Consider the following 20137-nt stretch of genomic DNA (forward strand, 5'->3'; position numbering starts at 1 on the left):
TCTGACTTCAGGGAAACTGCTGGGGGAATATGATGCTATTCACGTAAGTAAAGGCATCACAGTCTGTCTCTTCAAAAGATATTTTTTCTCTTTAAACCTGGTCTGCTTCTAACTAATCTGATAGCTATAATCTTTATGGCTGTGTGGTTTACTCTCATCTACTAGTTCTAGTCCTTTCACTACAGTGCTGAACTGCATGGGGAGACTGGAAAAAAAATGAGCCACAGCATCAGTTGAGTAAAGCTTCACTTCCCAAAAGAGAAAAACTTGACAAATCTGACAGGCTAGTGCAAAAGGAGCAGAGAAATCCCCACCAAAAATATGTGGGAGGGAACGTATATTTAAAATAGGACCGCCTAATTCGGCTGCTAAATCAGTGTAAGAGCTCTGTACGTCTGTGTGTGCGGGAGGGAGAGGGAAAGACAGAGAGAGAGAGACAGAGAGGGAGAGAGGAGCAGAGGGAGGGAGGGGGGAGAGAGAGAGCAATGTGCCTTTCACAGAGCTCGGAGCTTGATGGGAATGTTTGATTAGCTCCTCTCTGAAAGAAAAAAGGTGTCCAGGCCTCCCTCTGCTGCCTGCCTCTCCTTCTCTAGAATAATGTTGGCCGGAGTTTGGGGTACAGCAAAGCTTGGAAAAAACCCCACTTTCATACTGTGTGGAGAAAAGGAATAAAAAGTTACACACCTCAAGCAAGGTAATTCTGATGTTGTTTTTCTGCTATATTTATTTAGGGGGGAGAGGGGGAAGTTGTGCTTTTGCCTGTTGAAAATAGTTAAATATTTTCACTGCTGAGAAATTGTAGGGACATAATGTTTTATTTAGCATTCCAGCTGCGTGCTTAGGATCAAAGACCTAAGAAGATGAAGACATAAATGTAGAATGAAACTGTACTTTACTCATATACACTTCATAAAGTATTTATGAAAGCATTAAGCCCCTACTGTTAAAGTGGACACATATACTCACTGTCTGAACAGCAAGGGCTTAACTATGTGATAAAGAATGGTGTATATAAAGCCACACACCAACAGACATTTATTGCAGCCTTCTGTTCAAACAGTTTGTGATAGACAATGCAACTTGTTCCTTGGTTTAAAACTGTTTTGCTTTCAGTACTTTTTCACTAAGTCTTTTTGATCAATAGGAGGATGTGTGTTGTATCATTAATAAACACTACCTGAGACTGGGGAACAGTAATCTCCAAGGCACGGAATGGAAAACGGTATTATGCCAGTGATGTGTATTTCTGTGCTGTGAACTCTCTTGGTAATGGATAGATACCAGATGTATGAACAGTACAGTAGCCTAGACTCTATACATCCTTTTGTGCTGAGTGCTTGTTTTGGTGGGTAGGCTCCAAAAATGAATAGCATTGTCAAGCCTGCCACAGCCGCTCAGCTCTCTGCAGAGAGATTAGAGTCTTGATAAGTCTCTTCAAAATGTGATTCCTCTCCAACTAGTACAAACATGAACCAAATGCCCCAAGCTAAATATCAACTCTAGTTAATATTTTGTTCCTAGACTTTAAGGGAACTACTCCACATTCAGAAGAAAAAGCAAAATTACACATAACAGAGGCAAGTCCTCCTTAGAGAACAGTGCTTTTTCTTTAACCTCTCCAAAATTTAAACAAAATATCAAAACAAGGAAACACACAGAGAGAAAATTTTGTTTAAATTTCTTTTAAAATACATTTTACTGAGAAAAGCCATGGAGTTGTATATATTTTTAGATTATATTTTCCTATATACATCCTGAGATGAAAAACACTTTGCATTTATCTACATTCAAAGAAAATCTATGTTTTTCTGTGTTAGCATCTTCTTCAGACTTTACTCAATTCATCACTTGAATGACAGTCATGGCTGTAAGACTGATCTCTTTCAGAGATGCAAAGAGAACTCAAGCAAAAATAACTGCATTACAAACACATTAATTTTCAAATTCTAAGTTAGTATCTTATATTAAACAGACTTATTTTGCTTGCATTTTTTACTTAATCCTTTGAGTTGCTGGCGTTGTTCTCATTGGGATGACAAAAAGGACTTCCTGTCTTTTACTTATTCAGGACATAAAAAGTATTTTTTTTTTTAAGGAGAAACTTTAAATGTACTGCCAATACTGTGTTTCCACCTGTAGTAGTAAAGTTATGTGCCTCATTTGGTCTTTAATTGTTCCTACCTTTTCTTGATGTAAGACAATTGTTTCCCAAGTGGTATAATTACAGCACTTAACCACTGACTGGTTGAACCAAGCAGTTTTAGTAGCTGCACCAGGTTTCCTCACTCTTGGAATGCGAGAAAGATACTCCACGTGGAGTCTCTTTTGTCTAATAAGGATGAAATCCTACAAAAGCTTTTCTTTTAGAAGAGGCATTAACAAGGTGTTGTTCTCTTTTCACCCAGTTACTGATTTTCACAGAAGTAGTAGGAAATTCAATATTACACTGCTTTTCGTCAAAACTAATTGGAGTAGTTCTAAAAGGGGACTACCTGAGGCACAGTGTGAACACAGAAGCTGAAAAACAGGCCAATTACTTCATGTGAAAGGTTGGAATTATTTATTATTTCTGGCCATTGCTTCTTAGAAAATATTGCTTAAAATAAACCTGAAGTTTATGTCACAATGGCATCAAAAACTTGACTGGATCTGGTCTGCCTGGAGACTTTTGAATTTTTCCTTTTCCTCTCTGAACCACAAATAAAGCTCTAGTCAGAAAACGCTTCACATGGCATCCACAACTTCTCCAGACAAGCTGTGACAGTGCCTCAGCAGCCTCGCAGTGAAGAATTTCTTCCTAATATCTAATCGAAACTCTTTCAGTTTAAGGGTTGATAGCTAAGTCATCTAAGGCACCTGGATGAAATGAGCAAGAAAAAGCGACAGCTCAGTTTACTCCCTGCAACTATGACTGTATTCCCGAAAAAAAAGGTGGTGTGGCACTTGTAGACATGCACTGCCCCTGCAGTGGGACTGGCATGGGCAGGGGCCAGAGCAGCGAGGTGTGTGTTGGCCCATTGCAATTGGCTGGGGTGGCAGAGTCTTTTCTGGATGGGTAATGAAAAACAAAAGTCTGGGATTTCCTGGCAGTCCTAGAGGGATGTCCTGGCCCCCTTGAAGCTCTGGGTACACACAGGACTCCTCCAGCTTGCTGCAGCATCAGCTGAGGTTTAGGTTTCTCATTCAGAGCTCAGGAAGTGGACGCTGAACATATAATATGTCCTTCCTTCTGAAAACCTGTCCATCATACAGATCCCATTAATCTGCGTTGAAAAACAGAAACACAGAACTGCAAAACTGATGGTTTGGGGTTCGATCTTTTTTTTTTCTTTCTTTTATTTTTTTTTTTCATGAAAGAAAAAGAATAATCATAGCATGTATTGTACAAAAAGCCAGGGAGGATGCAGCTACAGTAGTCACGGGTCTGCCCTCCACATCTTTCTCTTGTGGAGTAGATTTTTAAGTCCAAAGTCGGAGAGAGAAATAGGTGCTTAACACCTACTTACAGCACTTCAATTCCTCTTTTGAACTTGCCGGGGCACAAGGAGCCCCCTTGTCCCAGGGCTGCCTGGGGAGCCTGTGCTAGAGCTCAGCTGGGACCTGGGACAATGCAGCCCCTGTTCTGGGCCCGGCTGTCGCACAGAGACTATAATTATCTCTCTTCTAATGACCAGCCAGGCAAGATAACAGTTTTCATGCTATGTTTAGAAAACAATGTCTTACTACAAATTGACGGTTCATTCGTCTGTAAAAGAGCCTCTCTAACAGTCCTAAAGCAGCTGCCACTCTTTTACATCCCCATTCCTTTATTTGCTGCGTATTTCCCTCGTGGAAAACCTGAGTAAATGCTGCAAAGGCAGCACAGCTTCCCACTGCCACACAAGAGGCTCAGAAAGGTGCAGAAATGCCCAGAAAATCTGTAGCTGTTCGGATTGTATCTCTGTTAGTACATTAAACTCTGACTGTCTGTCTTGCCAGAGCCTGCATGGCCCTTATGAACTCTGTGAGCCCCCAGCCCAAAGGGGCTGCAGGCACCGCCGTGAGCGCGACGCAGGGCAGGAGTAAAAATGCTTCGTGCTGACTCGTGACAATGCTCTGTGGAAAGCAAGCTGATGCAGAGAGAGGGATATGAAGGGACTTGTTCAGATAAAACAGGAGCATGTATTACTGATGAACTTTTCTTCCAACACAGTGGCCCACAGACAAGTCAGGACCTACTGAAATTCTGTAGGCTCCAAAGGCATCCATGGGGTAGCTGTACTGGCCAGCCGTGATTGCAGAGTGTGTGGGTGTAGCTGCCCCTTGCAAACACCGGGAGGTGCCAGGTCTGGGCAGTCCTGGCAGCATGGCATTCATGCGATACCTACTCAAGTATTTGCTCTGGGCTCTGCAAACATTCTGCTCCTAACTCTCTTCTGGGGCACCTCTACATTTAGTGGTGTCTGAGGGCTACCACCACATCCTCTGCAGGTGCCCTGCCAGCAGAGAATAGAGCCCATTCCCTCTTTCTGCAGCCACCTCACCCTCATCTCTCTTGCCACCTTCTCTGATCTCCTCTGCAGTAGGACGTGTCTGTGTTGCCTTGGGCTGCCTTTCTGCTTTGGGCTCATTTTTCAGTGACTGGGGCCTGGAAAAAAAATAAAAACAGAAAGTGTTGTTCAGAAAGAAAATTTCCCAACGGCTTGGAAGCATCAATATTTCTCATGAAAATTCATTTTAATTAAAAAAAAATTAAATAACGCCATCTGCAGCTTTTTCATTCCTTTTTTAAGCAGAACACCCAAAGCTATATCTCATATCTGAACTAGAAACATATTCACATTCAGAAGAGTATTTATAACCATCTCTGGTTCATTCAAATTATCTAGGTTTAAGCTGTTCTTAACATCAGTCTTGCTGTAGTGGCTGAACTGACTTTCTAGCACCCAAAAAGTCCACACCATCTTTGCTTTATCTCCAGTGCATTCAGAGATCAGTGGCACATTTAAGAACACAACCTGTGTCAGTTATCCTTAACATGTCTCATTCTACAGAACATCCTATAGACACATATAAAAAATGCATTCAGTTTGCATTTGCAAACTGTTAATCACCCTGTCACCTTATAAAATACCTTTGTAAATGTAACACATGTAACACAGCAGCCAACAGTCCTTCAGCTGGCAGCTTGTTTCAGATGAAAAAAGCACATAATTGCCAAGTGACAGTTACACAGATGCCAAAATTTTTGGGAAAATTTTGAATGTTCTTGTGTAGCTTCATGCAGTCCTTTAATGTCCCCACCAGGATGATCTGGGGATTTCCAACACCTTCAGGCTTGTACACAAAACTGTGGAAATTTTTACCTCTCAAAAATCACTCATTTACAGGGAAGTTTGGACACGGCCATGTCTGTGCCTCTCAACCTCCCTGCCAGGTTCCTTTAGAGACTCAGAAGGTTCCATTCTTTTTTGTTTTCCCCCAAATACATCATTTACCCTTCAGCCCATAGAACAGGGGTGAGATGTAGAGGAAAGCTGGCAGCAGGGCTGTGTATTCTGGCTGTGGACAACTTCAGTGAGTCAGAGCTACAAAAGGGTAAGGACTCCCTGACTACGGGGTATTTTCACAGCTGCCAGCCAGCTGAGGATGTTGGGAGTCCATCCTGCTTGCCTTGGTGGGAGCCCATCCTTCTCACCTCTTCTGCAATGCACCTTCAGCACTTGAGAATTTTGCTCTTCTGGGCTTGGTTGAAGAAGTTTTAGGATATGAAGCACAAGAAGAAAGAGGCCGTTTGGAAATGAGGCTGTGTGGGAAGGAGAGGAATATCCAGATGAGTGAGGTGAGAGGTTAAAAAAGTTTAGAGTAGTTCCAATGGAACAACTTGCTACAGATGCTACAAGGGCACATACTAGCATCACATAAGTCAGAAAAGCCTACTTCCACCCTGTTTTGGAGAAAACCTTTCCACTAAACTGTATCTCAAAATATGTGGTAAATTGGGACAGAAAGTCAGTCTTCCGTGGTCTACATCTTCTATTCTTATTGGTGAAATCTGTATATAGAAAGAAATACATAGGTTAGGCAATAATTAGATTTGAAGTAGAAGTTCATATGGTAATCTCCTAAAGCCAAAGTTCAAAATTCCTGAGCATGGAAGTAGATTATGTAATACTGAAGACTGCAGGCTGTCTGTTTTCAAAACAAAAGACCACAAATTACAAGTTCCTGCTCCCAGTCCACGTGGTTTCCCTTTTTGATCTTGGTCTCTCAGAAACAGAATCCTGTGATTCATCTCTATGCAAAACCAGCAAGTTTTAAAATATTCTAATATGCAAAATTAGTAAAACAGTGTTAGTCTGGTTCTGAGACACATTTCTCAGCAATTTCTGGCTGCACCTACACTGTCACAGTATCCAGAACTGGGCTCTGAAGGCCACTTTCTCTGCCACCATGTGTTCCAGCTCTTAATTTCCCCTCCAGGGCACTCAGATACTGAGGAATTCAGTTTTGGAAGCTTTGCTATTCCTCATGCCGTCCCCATGACCCATATGCTAGAAAGGCCACTCCTGCCAGGTGCCAAGGGCTGCCAACACACATGCCATAAGGCTGCACAGCCTGGCCCTCGCTGTGTCATGTCTCTCACCAGTACCTCCACCAACGGCATGTCTTCAGGAAACCAGCACTACCTGTAATAGCTTCATTTATAATGCTGGCACTCGTTCAAATCCATGGCTCACTTTCCTCCCAAAAGCAGCTCAGGGCCCCGAGATGTCTTCTTCAGTCATTAAGAAATGGAAATGCTTCTCACAGATGCACGGTTTTCAGACTGTCCCCTCAGAGAGCAGCCTCATCAGGTGAGAGACATCAGCCTGAGCACACCAGTTGGGTTGCAGGTGTGCTGCAGACCAGCACCAGCTGGGAGGGATACAACTGGAACAGTCTGTGGCAAAGCCAAAGCAGCAATGACCACTGGCTGGGGAGGGTCAGGGGCAGTGCAGTGCAGGGCAGGGTATGGGAGAGGGTGGCCATGCAGAATATCATGGGATGTGGGGTTGGGCACCCTTGCCCTCAGCAGCTGACCCTGCAAGGAAGCAAGTGATTTGGATGTCCCAATAAAGCAGCAGGAGAGGATGACTGAGGGGCAGAAGGTGGATTGGGGTTGTTTTCTGATTTGCCTTTGATAGTAGCCTCCCTTGGACCACAAGTTAGTTTTTCCTAAACTAAAGGTATCAAAAAGATATTTAACTGAGAAGGCTTTGAGAAAACATTTCCAAATAGAAGTAATGCAGTTAGAAAGAAATAATTTTTTTTGAGAAGTACAAAATATGTAAGGGAAAATGTTATGCAGTGCAAGGGGCATGAGACTATCACTTTTAAGAGACTGTAAAATTGAAACAAATTTCTTAACTTCAGTTTACTGGTTTCCACCACAGAAGTGGATTTCAGTTTAGCTTTTCAAAATGCTTTCTACAGCATTCCCATGCTTCCTAATTTGCTGAAGACCTTTTGTGAAAGATGCTTTCTTGATCGAGTTATCGTTACTAGACATCAATGAATTTCACCACTTCCTGCCTTACTTCAAACAAGTGCCACGTCCCAGGGTAGTTCCAGACTTTTTTTTTTTTTTTTTTTTTTTTTTTTTTTTTTTTTTTAAATTAAAAATGTTTTCTGAATCCTTATCCAACCAGTCCATGGCTTTGGCATGGGACATCACTAGTAATGCAAACTGTAGGAGATACTGGATTGATAAAAGTTTTCTGTGAGCTGTTATATAAATTTACTAGCATGCCTAAGGATGAGTTTGGCTTTTGATCTAGACATAAAATTCACTTTTGTAGTGATGGGTTATGTGTAACTTTAAGCAGAGAGTAAACATCCTAAAGTTTCTCTAAATTTCTTCTTCTAAGTTTCTACCTAAAACAAATGTTGTTTTGTTTGAACATGCTACAGAAATTCCAAAACCATCCCCAGGGTTATGTGCAGTTTTTTCAGTGCCTTTAACAGAAATTCTTTGCTTTTAGACTAAATATGTACCTTCAGGGGAATTCTGACACACGACACTAATTCTTAGTTTGCAGGCAGCACAATAACATGGTTACTCAGAGCTCTTTAATGTGCATCCAATCTGAGAAACCATGTATTGCACTTTAAAAAGTCACTTTGACTTGTTTAAACCATTTGTTGGAAATAGAAAATTGCACATTTTCAGGAAAAAAAAAAAAAAGAAAGAAAGGAATGTGGCCACAAATCTCATGCTACAAAGCTAACACAGCCCTCTGGCACTGCTGAATTGCAAGTACTTTCCTCTGCCCCCGATTTCTTGGGAAAATGGCAGCACCAGAAACTGATGGCACCTGGCTGGGGTCTGAATGATGTTAAGCAGAAGTAGTAGTCAAATTAGAAAAGTAGAAGAAGTTTGCCCGAGAGTGAGGTGGGCAGATACATGAGCAGACAAAAGCCATGGTGGTGAAAAGGACAGAGGGAGGAAGTTTTCTGGACAGGGATTCACAGGTTTAAGCTGACAGCAATTCCCAATGAGGCAGGAAAGCTGTGCATCAAAATGAAAAATTAATGCATAATACATTTACAGAAACCAGGAAAGTACGGTGTAACGGCCCCCAACGAAATCATCATCCAGATAGTCCAAATTATGTTTTCTCTGTGGGTGGGTGACATATTCTAAATGTATCTCTTCCTTTGCTGGAAGGGGCAGGTCAGACCAACATAATTGATGGTTTTCTTGCCGAGACAGATGAAAACGTATAATCATTGCAGTTCTATTTAAGCTCTGAGAAAGGTCTGGCAAGTTAAATCACACTGTAGTCTTACATAAATTACTTTCTTCTGAAAGAGCTGTGTGGAAAGTAGAGAAGTTATCGTCACTGTTACTTCAACCTTATGTTTTAATTTCAGGGCATTGCATGAACACAAAGTGAGTAGTGCAAGGCTGCTTGCATGTTTCTATTTGTCTCTCAGTTTCTGGGTATATCATCTCTTCATTATACCTACCTGAATGAGAGCTATTTTGGGCTAAATTCCCCTTGCCAACTTGCATATAAACATTTGGTCAATCACCTCGGAAAAAGATTTCTCCTGCGCCCAAAGTGCAACTTAGATAGAATTCAGATCTCTGAATTCACCCATACCTCACTTCAATGACTTGAGAGTGACTTGACAAGTCAAGGTACACTGCAATAGGTATTGGCTACCAGCAGTCCCCACAGCCCTCTTGTTCCTCTTTTCAGGAACCTCCCAGAGCAGAGCAGGCACCATTTAAAATGATACGTGGCAGTCACAACAATCAAAGTCTTGTAATAAGAAGCAAGTAGTGAGAACCCTTAATCCGGGATAACTGTCCATGGCCTCAGAAAGTTTGGACCCATGTTTTCTCCATCACTGAAGAAGTCCCCCTTCATCAGACTCTGGGGCACAAAAGGCTGGGAGACCCCCATTTTCTGTGACAAAGAAGGATCCCTGTGCAACCACAAATGACAAACATGGGGTCAGAAAGCAAGTGAGGGACTGACTCACCACTTGCCTGTGAGCAGAGGAGAGCCAGAGTGTCCCTGCCTCCTCTTCCCCATCCAGATGTGCAAACCACGGGGCTGCAGCAAGGAGTGGCTGCCCTGGAGATGTGGAAGCACCACTGCCCAGGTGTGGGACTCATGGCCATGGAAAGCATCTGGCAAACGGGTTGTGGCTACTGTGTCTTAGGAGGTAAAAAAGTATGGTAATGCAAAGACTCTTCAAGGGAAAAGCATAAGCTGTCCCCAGGCCCAGAGGCTCCTTCAATAGTGGTTCCTTTGTTCATTTTACTAAACACACAAGTGTTGAATGTGTGACACATGATACTTCTTACAACCTCTCCACCACAAGGCAAAGACCTGCAGTCACAGAAGCCTGGGTGTCCTTGTCAGCTTTCTGAGACACTGGGTAATTAAGCAGAGTGTACTACAGCGCTCTGAAGCTCAGCTCTGCTTCCAGGAAGTGTTTTTGGGTTCTTTCATATAAGAAAGAAAACAAACAGGTGAGCATTCACTCACCTTTTTTTATAGCAGCAGGTGATGAAGTCTATGATATTTTTAAATTCCCGGATGCATATATAAGTCTATCCTCCCATGCAGACAAGCTCACCTCACAAAATAGCACCTTGGGTCTTACATTTTCTGACCTGGCCTGGCATACCTACAGGTCAGTCCAAGTCTCCAAAATGAACTATAGCTATCAATTCAACTTTTCTGTCTCAGCAACACTCAGTACCTCCAGTTTTTCAAAAAACAGCCACTTAGATACTTTCTTTTATGTACAGACTTTCAGAGCAACACAGTGCACTGAGGGTATGTAACTTCATCCTTCTGACAAGAAAGGGGGTGAAACTAAATCACATGTGGCAAGTGCTACTCATATGACCTAGTGTACTCCAAAACAAACAGTTCTTGCACTGCCAAGCAAGGTACAATACAATTGGTACAGAGTATGAGCACGAAAGAAAGAAAGAAAGGGTTAAACAATAATAAAAAATAAAATAAATTTTAAGAAAGGAAAACAAAAAAGAAATCGAAAATGTTTTCCTCTAGAAGATGATGATCAGCTCCTGTTTATCCAAACCAGTTTACTCACACCTACACCAAGCCCACTTGATTTTCCCATAAAGGGCACATATTTAACTCAACCCACAGTGCTTAGAGATCATGCTGTTAACTACACGCTACTTGCTCAAATAGCTTTCAAACAAAGTCCACTTCTGTTTTCCTTTATGGTGCCAGTATTGCTGAGATATTAGAACTCCTTGAAAAGGGGAACAATGACACACACTATTGTGGTACAAAGAGAGTATACAAATTAATTTCTGTGGCACAGGAGATTACAGGAGATAAACTGCTTACTCCTGCAGAGGCAAAGCACATGGCACTAGCAGAGAATTTCAGCTTGCACGTGGAATGGACAGCAGTGCCTGACACCAAAAATCAAGGACTTAAAATCTGCACTTCCTTCAGAAAATGTTACAATTCGCCATACAGTGACAGTTTATGTGCATTTAAACCATCTGTTTGTTTTTAGTATGTAGGAGCTCTCTGAGATCTTTATAAAAGTCAAGTTGTTAATGAAAGGTCAGTATAAAAATCTTACTTTATACACAGAAAGAATAGTTTGCTAATTCTGTCCCTTCACTAACATTCAAGATTTTTGAAGTGTTTGTGGTCAGGAAAAAGTAATCAACATTCTTTCAAATAAGACTTTGATTTTAGAAGGTAAAATATCAGTGGCGCTGGGAAATGCCAAAGGAGATACTACATTTGTACTTAGCAGGATGTGAAGCACATGTTAATGAAATGCATATACTTAGTAGCTTTTCTGGCATAAAGGTAACTTCTGTTATGACAGTCTGAAAGATTCAGATAGGAAAATGTACTCTGATAAACAGAGATCCCAGCATAAAGTTTAGGAGATTAAATAGTGAGTAGTCACTACTTCCCAGTTCTGACTGGGACTGTAAATTCTGCCTTAACAGAAATCTGATTAGGAGAAATCTCAGCAAAATTCATGCTCCAGACTAATACGAAGTAGAAACTTTTTGGTTTGTTTTAATGGGATCTATTAGTTTTGTAAAGGAAAAAAAGTAATTACAGCTTTGTATTTAATTACAAAGTATTATTCTTGATCTACAGATAAAACATCCCCAAATCTCTCCGTGGATCTACACAGACTAAAAAGTCTGTTGTGAGCATGGATTGGAGCCTTGCTTTCCCTTCCCAGAGAAACACAAAACCCCACCGCTTTTTTCCAAGCTGTTGCTCCCTTTACCAGTCTGAAGGAGCAGATGCCATGGTAGTGCACAGTATAGGAGATCTCACACAGTCTAAATCAGGTGACACCCTAGGCCCCAAATACAATGAGTGCACACAGACTTCCCACAACAGAAAGCCTGGAGCTTCTATGCCTGATACTTAATAGTCAGCAATGTAAATCCTCCTGTGCATTTCCCCATGTGACAGCCCAAGGTCTGAAGGCCAGGACCGCCCCTTGGAGTACTGTCACCAGAGCTGTCACAGGATGTCTGTGCATTTCTCCTGATGTGCCAGTGTCTAATGTAGAAATTAATATAGTGGTAAAAAAACCAAGTTTCTTTACTATTATAATTAATTTCCATGAGGAAACTAGTATAAACTGCCCCACCAAAGATACAGAAACCACAAAAAGATGTTTTTCTGTTTAGCTGTAACAACAAAACTGTTAAGTAAATCTAACAGCCTTGTCTAAATGCTTCCAGTATCTTTCTTATTGATAAACATCTGTTACTGCAGGCTAATGCTGAACTCCGCTGAACCCCTGACAGGTTTTAAGTCTTAAATCCTTTTAGATTTATTGGCTCCTTTCTCCAGTGAATTCATAATAATTTAGGAACAAAAACCCACTTTCTGTTGCCTTGAAGAGCAATGCCCACCAGCTGACTAGGCAGAGAATGCAACTGCAGCCAAGCCTAAGGGTACTGCCACCCAAGAGGACTGGGATGTCTCCTGGGGTGGCTGGCCATGCCCTGGGGACAGCAGGGCTGGGGGACAGCAGGGCCTTCAGGAAGCAGTGAGAAGCCTTGTGCAGCCCTGGTGACACAGGTGGTTACACATTTTGTAAGAAAGGAAAAGTTAGGCAGTATTGGACTCTCCACACAACACACGGCAGCCCACCCATGAAGTCAGATTTTACCTGGATGTTTTACCATCTCAAACTGCTTCTACTCTAATTAACTGGTGATGAAAACACCTTAGCACCAAGCCAAATTCTCTCAGGAAAAATTCACACAGAACTCTTTGACTTTAAATAAAAATGCCAATGCTGAATTTACTCACTGCAAATTTTGGGAATGCTCCTATTAAGATGCCTTTTGCAAAGTCTAAGCCAATGTCAGTACAATCTTTAACGGTGCATGGTAATTTTGTAAATGAATTGCAACTCTTATTCTGCCTATTCTTTTTCTGTGATTGACCTAAAGTTAGAATTCATTGAAGGGGAGCAATTGTTTGATACCTCTGATGTGTTAGTGGGTTGAAACATAAAAGGGAGGAGAAAAGCATCTGAGCTAAGTTTCCCTGAGCACTCTTCTACATCTTGGTGCTATTTCTTTTAACAGGTTCACAGCGGAAATAAACTGCAGTAAATGTTTAAAATGGATTTTCATTCCAAAAGACGGGCAACTCTTTTTAATAGAAACTAACCATGAGAGCAGAATATCACCACTTAACTGCTCTTGCTGATGTGGCTTGTACAGCCTGGGGTCACCCCCACTGCACTGCCCATCGTTTTCCAGAAAAACAAAGTGACCATGCTGAGCCACTTTCCATCCTCCCCAGATTCAATTCAGTGCCTTCTGAGAAACCTCGGCTGCTTTCAGCTTTAGCAGCCTAGCAGGAAAACTTTTACAGGCTGATCACCAAGGAAAGACAGCGTGCTATTAGGAAGTGACACTGTTAGTATGTCCTCGTGTTTCTTCCTCCTGGAAGTTCTCCAGCTGTAGCACAAAAGCAAAAATCAGAGATGAATCTGCTCTATGTAAAAAGAATTACAAATTATGGAGACCCAGAACTGGCTGTACTACGTTTAGATTAGCATACTACTTTAGTCATCCTCACTCATGGCATGTGGCTTGCTTGAAAAAGAAGAGCAATTAAAGTAAAAATATGGAAACATTTTATATGAAGACAGAATGTAGATTTTTTTTTTTCTCTTTCTCTCCTGTATCTGCCTTGTTCTCTAGATTTCTTTCTGGGGTGACCAAAGCTCTGCTTCTGAATATATGAATTGCTGTGTGAAATCAGATGAAATCTGCCATTTTTCCAGGAGCAGATATCTTGATTTGCCTAGTCATATGCAGCTTCAACATTGTTATTTAACATTCATATTTCCTTTCTGGATAGTTACCTCTTCTTTTTTTTTTTCTTTTTCTTTTTTTTTTTTTTTTTTTAGTACAAATCTTTCCACTTGTAAGCATGTAATAAGTTTCTCTGAAGATCAAGTTTATTTTGATCCTCAAGATTCTCCCTGTGCAACTGTACAACCGACAAATATATTGTCCCTTTCAGACTTCTTACTCTGTCAAACATAATGTAGTACTTTAATGACAACAATTAACTATGAGTGCCCAACACAGGATTCCCTCAACAATCACGAAATAATAGCAAAAGCAGCAGGTGATGCTCAGAAGGGGCTGAAAGGGGTTATCTCTAGTAAGTTTGAATTCTTGTAGCCTGGCCAAGAGCTTCAGGGATGGCAGGGGTCATGAACCATGTATGCAAACCCAGAAAAAAAATGTATTCCAGATATTCTGACAGAATCCTCTTAATCTCAGGTGCTCACATACATGTACACACCTACACATCCTCAGAAAAGGAAAGAAACCAGCAATTTGGCTCACAAAAGATGGAACAATTGCAAAATACATTATGTAGCATCTTTCAGAAGTAAATGGATTTGTTTATGTTCCCCATATCTATGTGAGATTACCTGGTGTCCTCTGATGTGCAGAAAATACGATTCTGTGAATATTTCTTAAAAGAGCAGTGAACAGATTTGGGTATATGTCAGAGCATGTCCATGATGCCCTCTCCTGACACTGGTTTCTTAAATAAGCAGGTGAATGAAATCTTGATTTCCTGGAGCAAAAGACAAATTTTGGAGAAAAGTAAAAAATTAGTACATGGGAATGTGACAGCCCAAACACCACCTCCTCTGGGGATATCAGTTGTTCCAAAAACATAATGAGAGGATGCAGCATGTGAGGACTGTGAAAGGTTAAAGAAGAGCACATAGCCCCTCTTCCCCCACCACTCCAGTGTCACCTGCAATACCTCCAAATGCAGCCTGATGTACTCTTCTTTTCCTTTTCAGTGCTCCTTAGCAGCACCTCCAGATTTTGCTTTACTCACCATGAAGGCCACAGTCATCGCAACTTTCTTTGGTAAGTACAGTTAATGTGCTGCAAATAGTAGCTCATGGGTTTGTGCTCTCCCATCCTGGTTGCCCAGTGGCTACTGACTAATTCTCTTCCCTTTGGACTGCATGGCTGATGAAGCTCTCAGTGGCAGGTATAAGCCTTGGCACAGCTCTTCAGAAATGGGCTACACAGACTTCTTGACTTTGGCAGAGAAAAAATATAATTACTTGCAGAGATCGCCAAGTATATGACCAATTACATGCAGTCTATATCAGGTGGGCCTGAAAAATGTCTGTAAGGTTAAGATTCCCTCTACAGAAATATCATCTGTTTCTTATTCTTTCTATGAACAAGATGGTACCAAAAGGTTATAAATGGGTCTTATTTTCTTCCCCCTGGCAGCCAGACAGGATCTCACTTTTTGGGAACACGTAGAAACTCCAGAACTTGCAATTCATCTTACATGAACACTCTGGCTGTGACATTCCCAGGCAATATTCCCTCTAGCTGTTATCCTCAAGTCTGTCAGGACAGTTGTTCTTAGTTCAAATTCACAGCAATCTATATAGTTCTTCTACATAAATTACCAGATCACTTTCCCTACATTAGATTATGCTGTAACATTTCAAGTAGTTGAGATATCACACTTTATTTTCCACTCATGCATTCCTTTTTTTTTAATCTAACTACAATTTTGCCATGGTTACACTGGTGACAAAAGGCCCAAATACTGCATCTATGCATTGTCACTTCAGATACTGACACCGCTTTTACTTTTGAGCAAGTTCTAGGTGTGATTAAGTCTACAAACTCTTTGCAATCAGTCTAGGGAGAGAAGAACGCAAAAGAAAGAAATCAATTCTGTTGCATATTCCAGTAAGATTAGCTTAACAAATGATAAAACAATCAGCTGACACATCATAGAGAGTTTCAATTCCCTTTGAAAGCTCGGAGGAGGGAAAGGTGAATAGAAAAGTCAAGATATTATAATGAAGTTATCAGTTACCCATAATACAGTGCCAATAAAATAAGCACAGAGAATAAAGAGATTTTGTATGTCATCACTTAGCAAGTAAACACAACATGGTAAGCTACATGCATATATTGTGATGTATCTTTTAATGCAACTGCATATGTCCCTTTTACTATTACACTTTTCAAATCATAATACTGCTTACTGAAGAAAACGAGTGCCCTTGCATTGCCATATTAGAACCTCATATGGTCTGTAATGCTGCCCAGTATCCCATACCTGCTGCCACCAATGAGTGAAATGTCACAACACAAAATTACAGGATAATCTTCCCAAAGGGTTATTAAGAAGAATCTTTTGCACCCAGACTTCCCAGTTGCTTTATGCACAGAGCACATTATTCATTAACATCACTATCACACCAATTACGAAGAGTTTCCACTGCTTGTGGAAATACTTGTGTGGTTTTCTGAACCACATGGACTCCATGGCATCTTTAGATAGTGGGTTCCACAGATGAACATGTGAACTGAACTGACTTTTAATCGCCTTCAAAGAACTTCCCCACAGCAGATGCCATCTTGACTGCAAAGTTAACCATCAAGTAGAAACCTAGATGTGGCTGAGAATATTCCTATTTCAGATTTTCAACCTGTTGATTCAAATTTGAGAAATCTCATGTAGAGGAACATGTGGTTACTGGTGTTGATAGTCCCCCTTTTTTCCTGATACTGTGTTTATCTGTTCTAGGTGTGTTTCTTACATGTACATACACAGCCAAGGAAGCCACAAAGAAGACAAAAAAGGCTAAGCTATGTAAGTGGTCTCAGTAGAATTTTTGGCTGTTTTACAGAAGATATGTCCAATGCATAAGACAGGTGCAAAGTGAGATAATATTCTGGTAAATCTTCATAATTGTCTGGAGTCAATGGCATTATATGTTAGCTAAAAGATTCTTTTATTGAAAACAAATCACTGAGGAAAGTGTGCATCACTTAACATTTATAAGTGGAAAAATTTGTAATTCACTACTGAAATATATCTTCATTGGTCATTAGGTACCACACAAGGATCAAAGCAAGCAGTAAGGTTTCAACTGAAAGAGAGAGGGAGCGAGAGAGAGAGAGAGAGAGAGAGAGAGAGATAAATACATGAAATGGACTGGCTGTAACACAAAGCATATGTTGCTGATTAGTGTGAGACAAATGGTGCATCTCTGTGCACTAGGATGTTTAACTCTCAGCTATTCTGCTGCAGGAGCATTTCTGTCCACAGATTATTTTGCTCATGTAGCTGACAAACAAGCCTGCTGTGAGGTTGTAAACACACACTTAAATCCCTTGTTCAAAGTAAATTGTACCCAGCAAAAAGTTTTAAAAATTCAGGGAGAGATAATGGGCTGTGACTTCAGCCTGACATTATAGATGGCACAGAGCTACATGAGCACAGCGGGAGGCTTGGGAAGCATCCCCACCCCCTTCTTCCCACGTGTTAACCACAGGCTGGGTGATTACACTTCTTTCTCTCTCCAGCAAAGTGTCATAACAGATATTTGCTTCAGAGAAGCAAACATTGAAGGTCAGAAATAACCGCAGGCTTCCTTACTCCATCCTTAGTTACTGCCACATCCCTTGGTATGGGGGTTATTATGTGTTATGTTGTAGATTCAGAAGACACGGATGTCTTGTATCCCAAAACCATTGATATGAAGGCTTAGGAGGAGGGTATCCCTGTCACTCAGTTACTCACTGTTTCATGACAAGATCACTCAGCCATGAAAGCATTCAATCTGACTTTACCAAGATTTTGCACTCACAGATGTACCCCAGATTGATTGTGATGTCAAAGCGGGGAAGATAATCAATCCAGAATTCATTGCAAAATGCCCTCCTGGATGTCAAGATGTAAAATACCGTGTTTATGGCACAGACATTTATGCTTCTTTTTCCAGTGTCTGCAGTGCTGCAATTCACAGGTGAGTGAGTCAAAATGAGTGAGGCACTCAGACAAAACTGTCATTTCAGTGCAGGGAGCTTCTGACTTTTTGAATTCTTTACAGTTTCCACTTCCCACTTGTAGACTTGATTGCAGGCTGCTGTAGAAAACCTGAGACAAAGTCCACGTGGGATGGAATGGATGCATTCTTACAAAGTGCAGTCAATCCTGTATTCCTATAGAAATTAGTTGCATTTGAAGAAGTTTCTCAGCCTTTAGAGAAGTGTCCTGAGATTTCCAGATCTCTCATTCATGCATAACAAATTACTATTGTACTATTATCATTCAAGTGGAAGATAGAGATGGAGCTGCTGCTACTACTAATAAATCTTCAGAAAAAATAGGCATTTCACCAGTGATGAATACATATAACTCTCATACTTCTGGGATTGGTTTGGTGCTCTGGGTTTGAATTTAACTGTCCTTGACATCAAAGACTGAATAATGTACTTTCCTGCCACATAAAATGACACTGCAGAAGGAAAGGAGTAACATAAATTTTGTAGCAAAAGTTTTTCAGAGTTTTATTAGCCATGCAAAAATGTGCATAAAATTCTGATGGAGAATAACTGCACAATCAAAACACACTGCAGTTGGAGGCGGGATGCAGAGGCAGGATGTACCCAGCTAAAAAAGCAGCAAGAAGTTATAAAGCCTGATTGACAACTCGTCTTAGTTTGAAGTTATTTGAGCTACTGCTGCGCTTCGGGTTCTGTGAAATAGCTGGGATCTCGGGTAAAGTGGGATAGTTAAGGCTTTGGGACCTCTCCCCTTGCCTCTGCACTGCTCAGGGCTTAGGCTGAGGTGCCTGTGCCACCTCCTGGCTGCAGCTCTGCCCGCTCAGCCCTCGCTGGGGAGATGACTGCCAGGTGACGGCTTTCCAGTAGCAAATTCCTCCCTCTGATACTAGCGCTCAATGGAAATTGTCTCAGCATGCAGGTTAGTCCCAAAGGGAAGTTAAAAAATACTGGTAGCAACTGCCATCTCCCTGCAGCCTGGCTGGATGCATTGCTACAGAGAGGGTTTCAGTTTTTCTTATTTGCCAGCTGGTTTTAGCTTTGTTAGCTTACATGCTGCAGCTCCACAGGCAGTGAATTTCTTCTCCGTACATTCATTTTAACAGCAGCTTCTCACAATTACCAGAGCAAAATGCACCTCAAACATACTCTTCAACCCTGTTTGCTGCCCAGTACTTATTTTCCAGCCTGGTCATTACTGCCAGGCCTACAATTCCCCTACAGTTGCAATTGCTTCCCAATAAACATGCTATCCTAGTGATGCCAGAGCAGGCTGCACACACTGAAGGTTTTGTGTTTGTCTTGAGGTACATGTTACAGTGTGTGTTAAACACCACTTGATGTGCACCACACCTGGAGTCTGCCAGGTTTTCTACAGCTTCCAGCAATATTGCGTCCAGTTTGCTCCAGGCTGAGGTCAGAAACGTGCTTGGGTTTTTGCAGAAAACACATACTGAAACTCAAAGAAAACACACACTGTCACATGGTTGGCCTGAGAACTCTTCTGAGAACCTCTGCCTGTATCTTCAGTCATTCAATCAAGCTCGCAGGAATTTTAACGAAGGCAGTAGCTCTTTCTTGTGTGCAACTAGGTCAAGCTTAAACAGAGGGCCAGTAGATCAGTGGGAAGAGCAAACAGATCCTGACAGCACTTTGCAACAAACTGCTCTTCTCTATGTGGAAGAGGCACAAATATTTCTTAGCAGCAGGCTTGGTAGTAACAACACAGCCCCACCACCACCCCTGGTTTACAGGTAAAAGGAATCACTTCATACCTCTTGCACTATAGAAGAGTTTTGATGGTTTTTGTGGAATTTTTCTACCCTCAGACACTATGTTTCCTCCTTTCAGTGGTGTAATTGACAACACAGGTGGGAAGATTCTCGTGCAGAAAGTCGCCGGGCACTCCGGTTACCGCGGGAGCTTCTCCAATGGTGTCCGGTCCCTGTCACTGCCACGCTGGAGGGAATCCTTCCTGGTGTCAGGTACCATCCTGGGCTGGGGCACTCCCCACCTGCTGAGCAGCCCTGGGTTGAGGGGGAAGCAGACTCTCCTTTCACAGACCTGGTTAATCAGCACAGGCCCACCCCACCTAGCTTTGGCAGGAATAGGGCACGTGAGGCACTTCTCGTTCTGGGCTTCCTATGTATCCTGCAAGGAGACACGCACCCTGCCAGCCGTGTGCTCAGCTCAGCCCAGTGCAGGTCCCAGCCCACTGCAGGAGCTGATGCCTGCTCTGGA

The 20137-nt window shown here is 41.7% G+C and overlaps 1 protein-coding gene and 1 long non-coding RNA gene across 3 annotated transcripts in view; one reads left to right on the forward strand and one right to left on the reverse strand.

Moving 5' to 3' along the window:
- The first annotated feature begins 387 nt into the window (after positions 1-387).
- Positions 388-20137, forward strand: part of VIT (vitrin) — a 54552-nt gene continuing 34802 nt past the window's right edge. For both annotated transcript variants that reach the window (XM_066178574.1, XM_066178575.1), the window contains exons 1-5: positions 388-694; positions 14866-14935; positions 16635-16700; positions 17703-17859; positions 19748-19881. In XM_066178574.1, the coding sequence (XP_066034671.1) occupies positions 14905-14935; positions 16635-16700; positions 17703-17859; positions 19748-19881 (388 nt within the window). In that variant the 5' untranslated portion in view covers positions 388-694; positions 14866-14904. The remainder of the gene's footprint in view (positions 695-14865; positions 14936-16634; positions 16701-17702; positions 17860-19747; positions 19882-20137) is intronic.
- LOC136286707 (uncharacterized) lies at positions 3314-6801 on the reverse strand. Its single transcript, XR_010719972.1, has 4 exons — positions 6669-6801; positions 5892-6034; positions 5678-5785; positions 3314-4627 (listed from the first exon to the last, which is right to left on the reverse strand). It is a non-coding gene; the product is annotated as an uncharacterized lncRNA (long non-coding RNA).

The sequence above is a fragment of the Chamaea fasciata genome, unplaced genomic scaffold, assembly GCF_029207755.1.
Source record: "Chamaea fasciata isolate MVZ Bird 193981 ecotype frontalis unplaced genomic scaffold, bChaFas1.0.hap1 SCAF_3, whole genome shotgun sequence".
Taxonomy (NCBI): domain Eukaryota; kingdom Metazoa; phylum Chordata; class Aves; order Passeriformes; family Sylviidae; genus Chamaea; species Chamaea fasciata.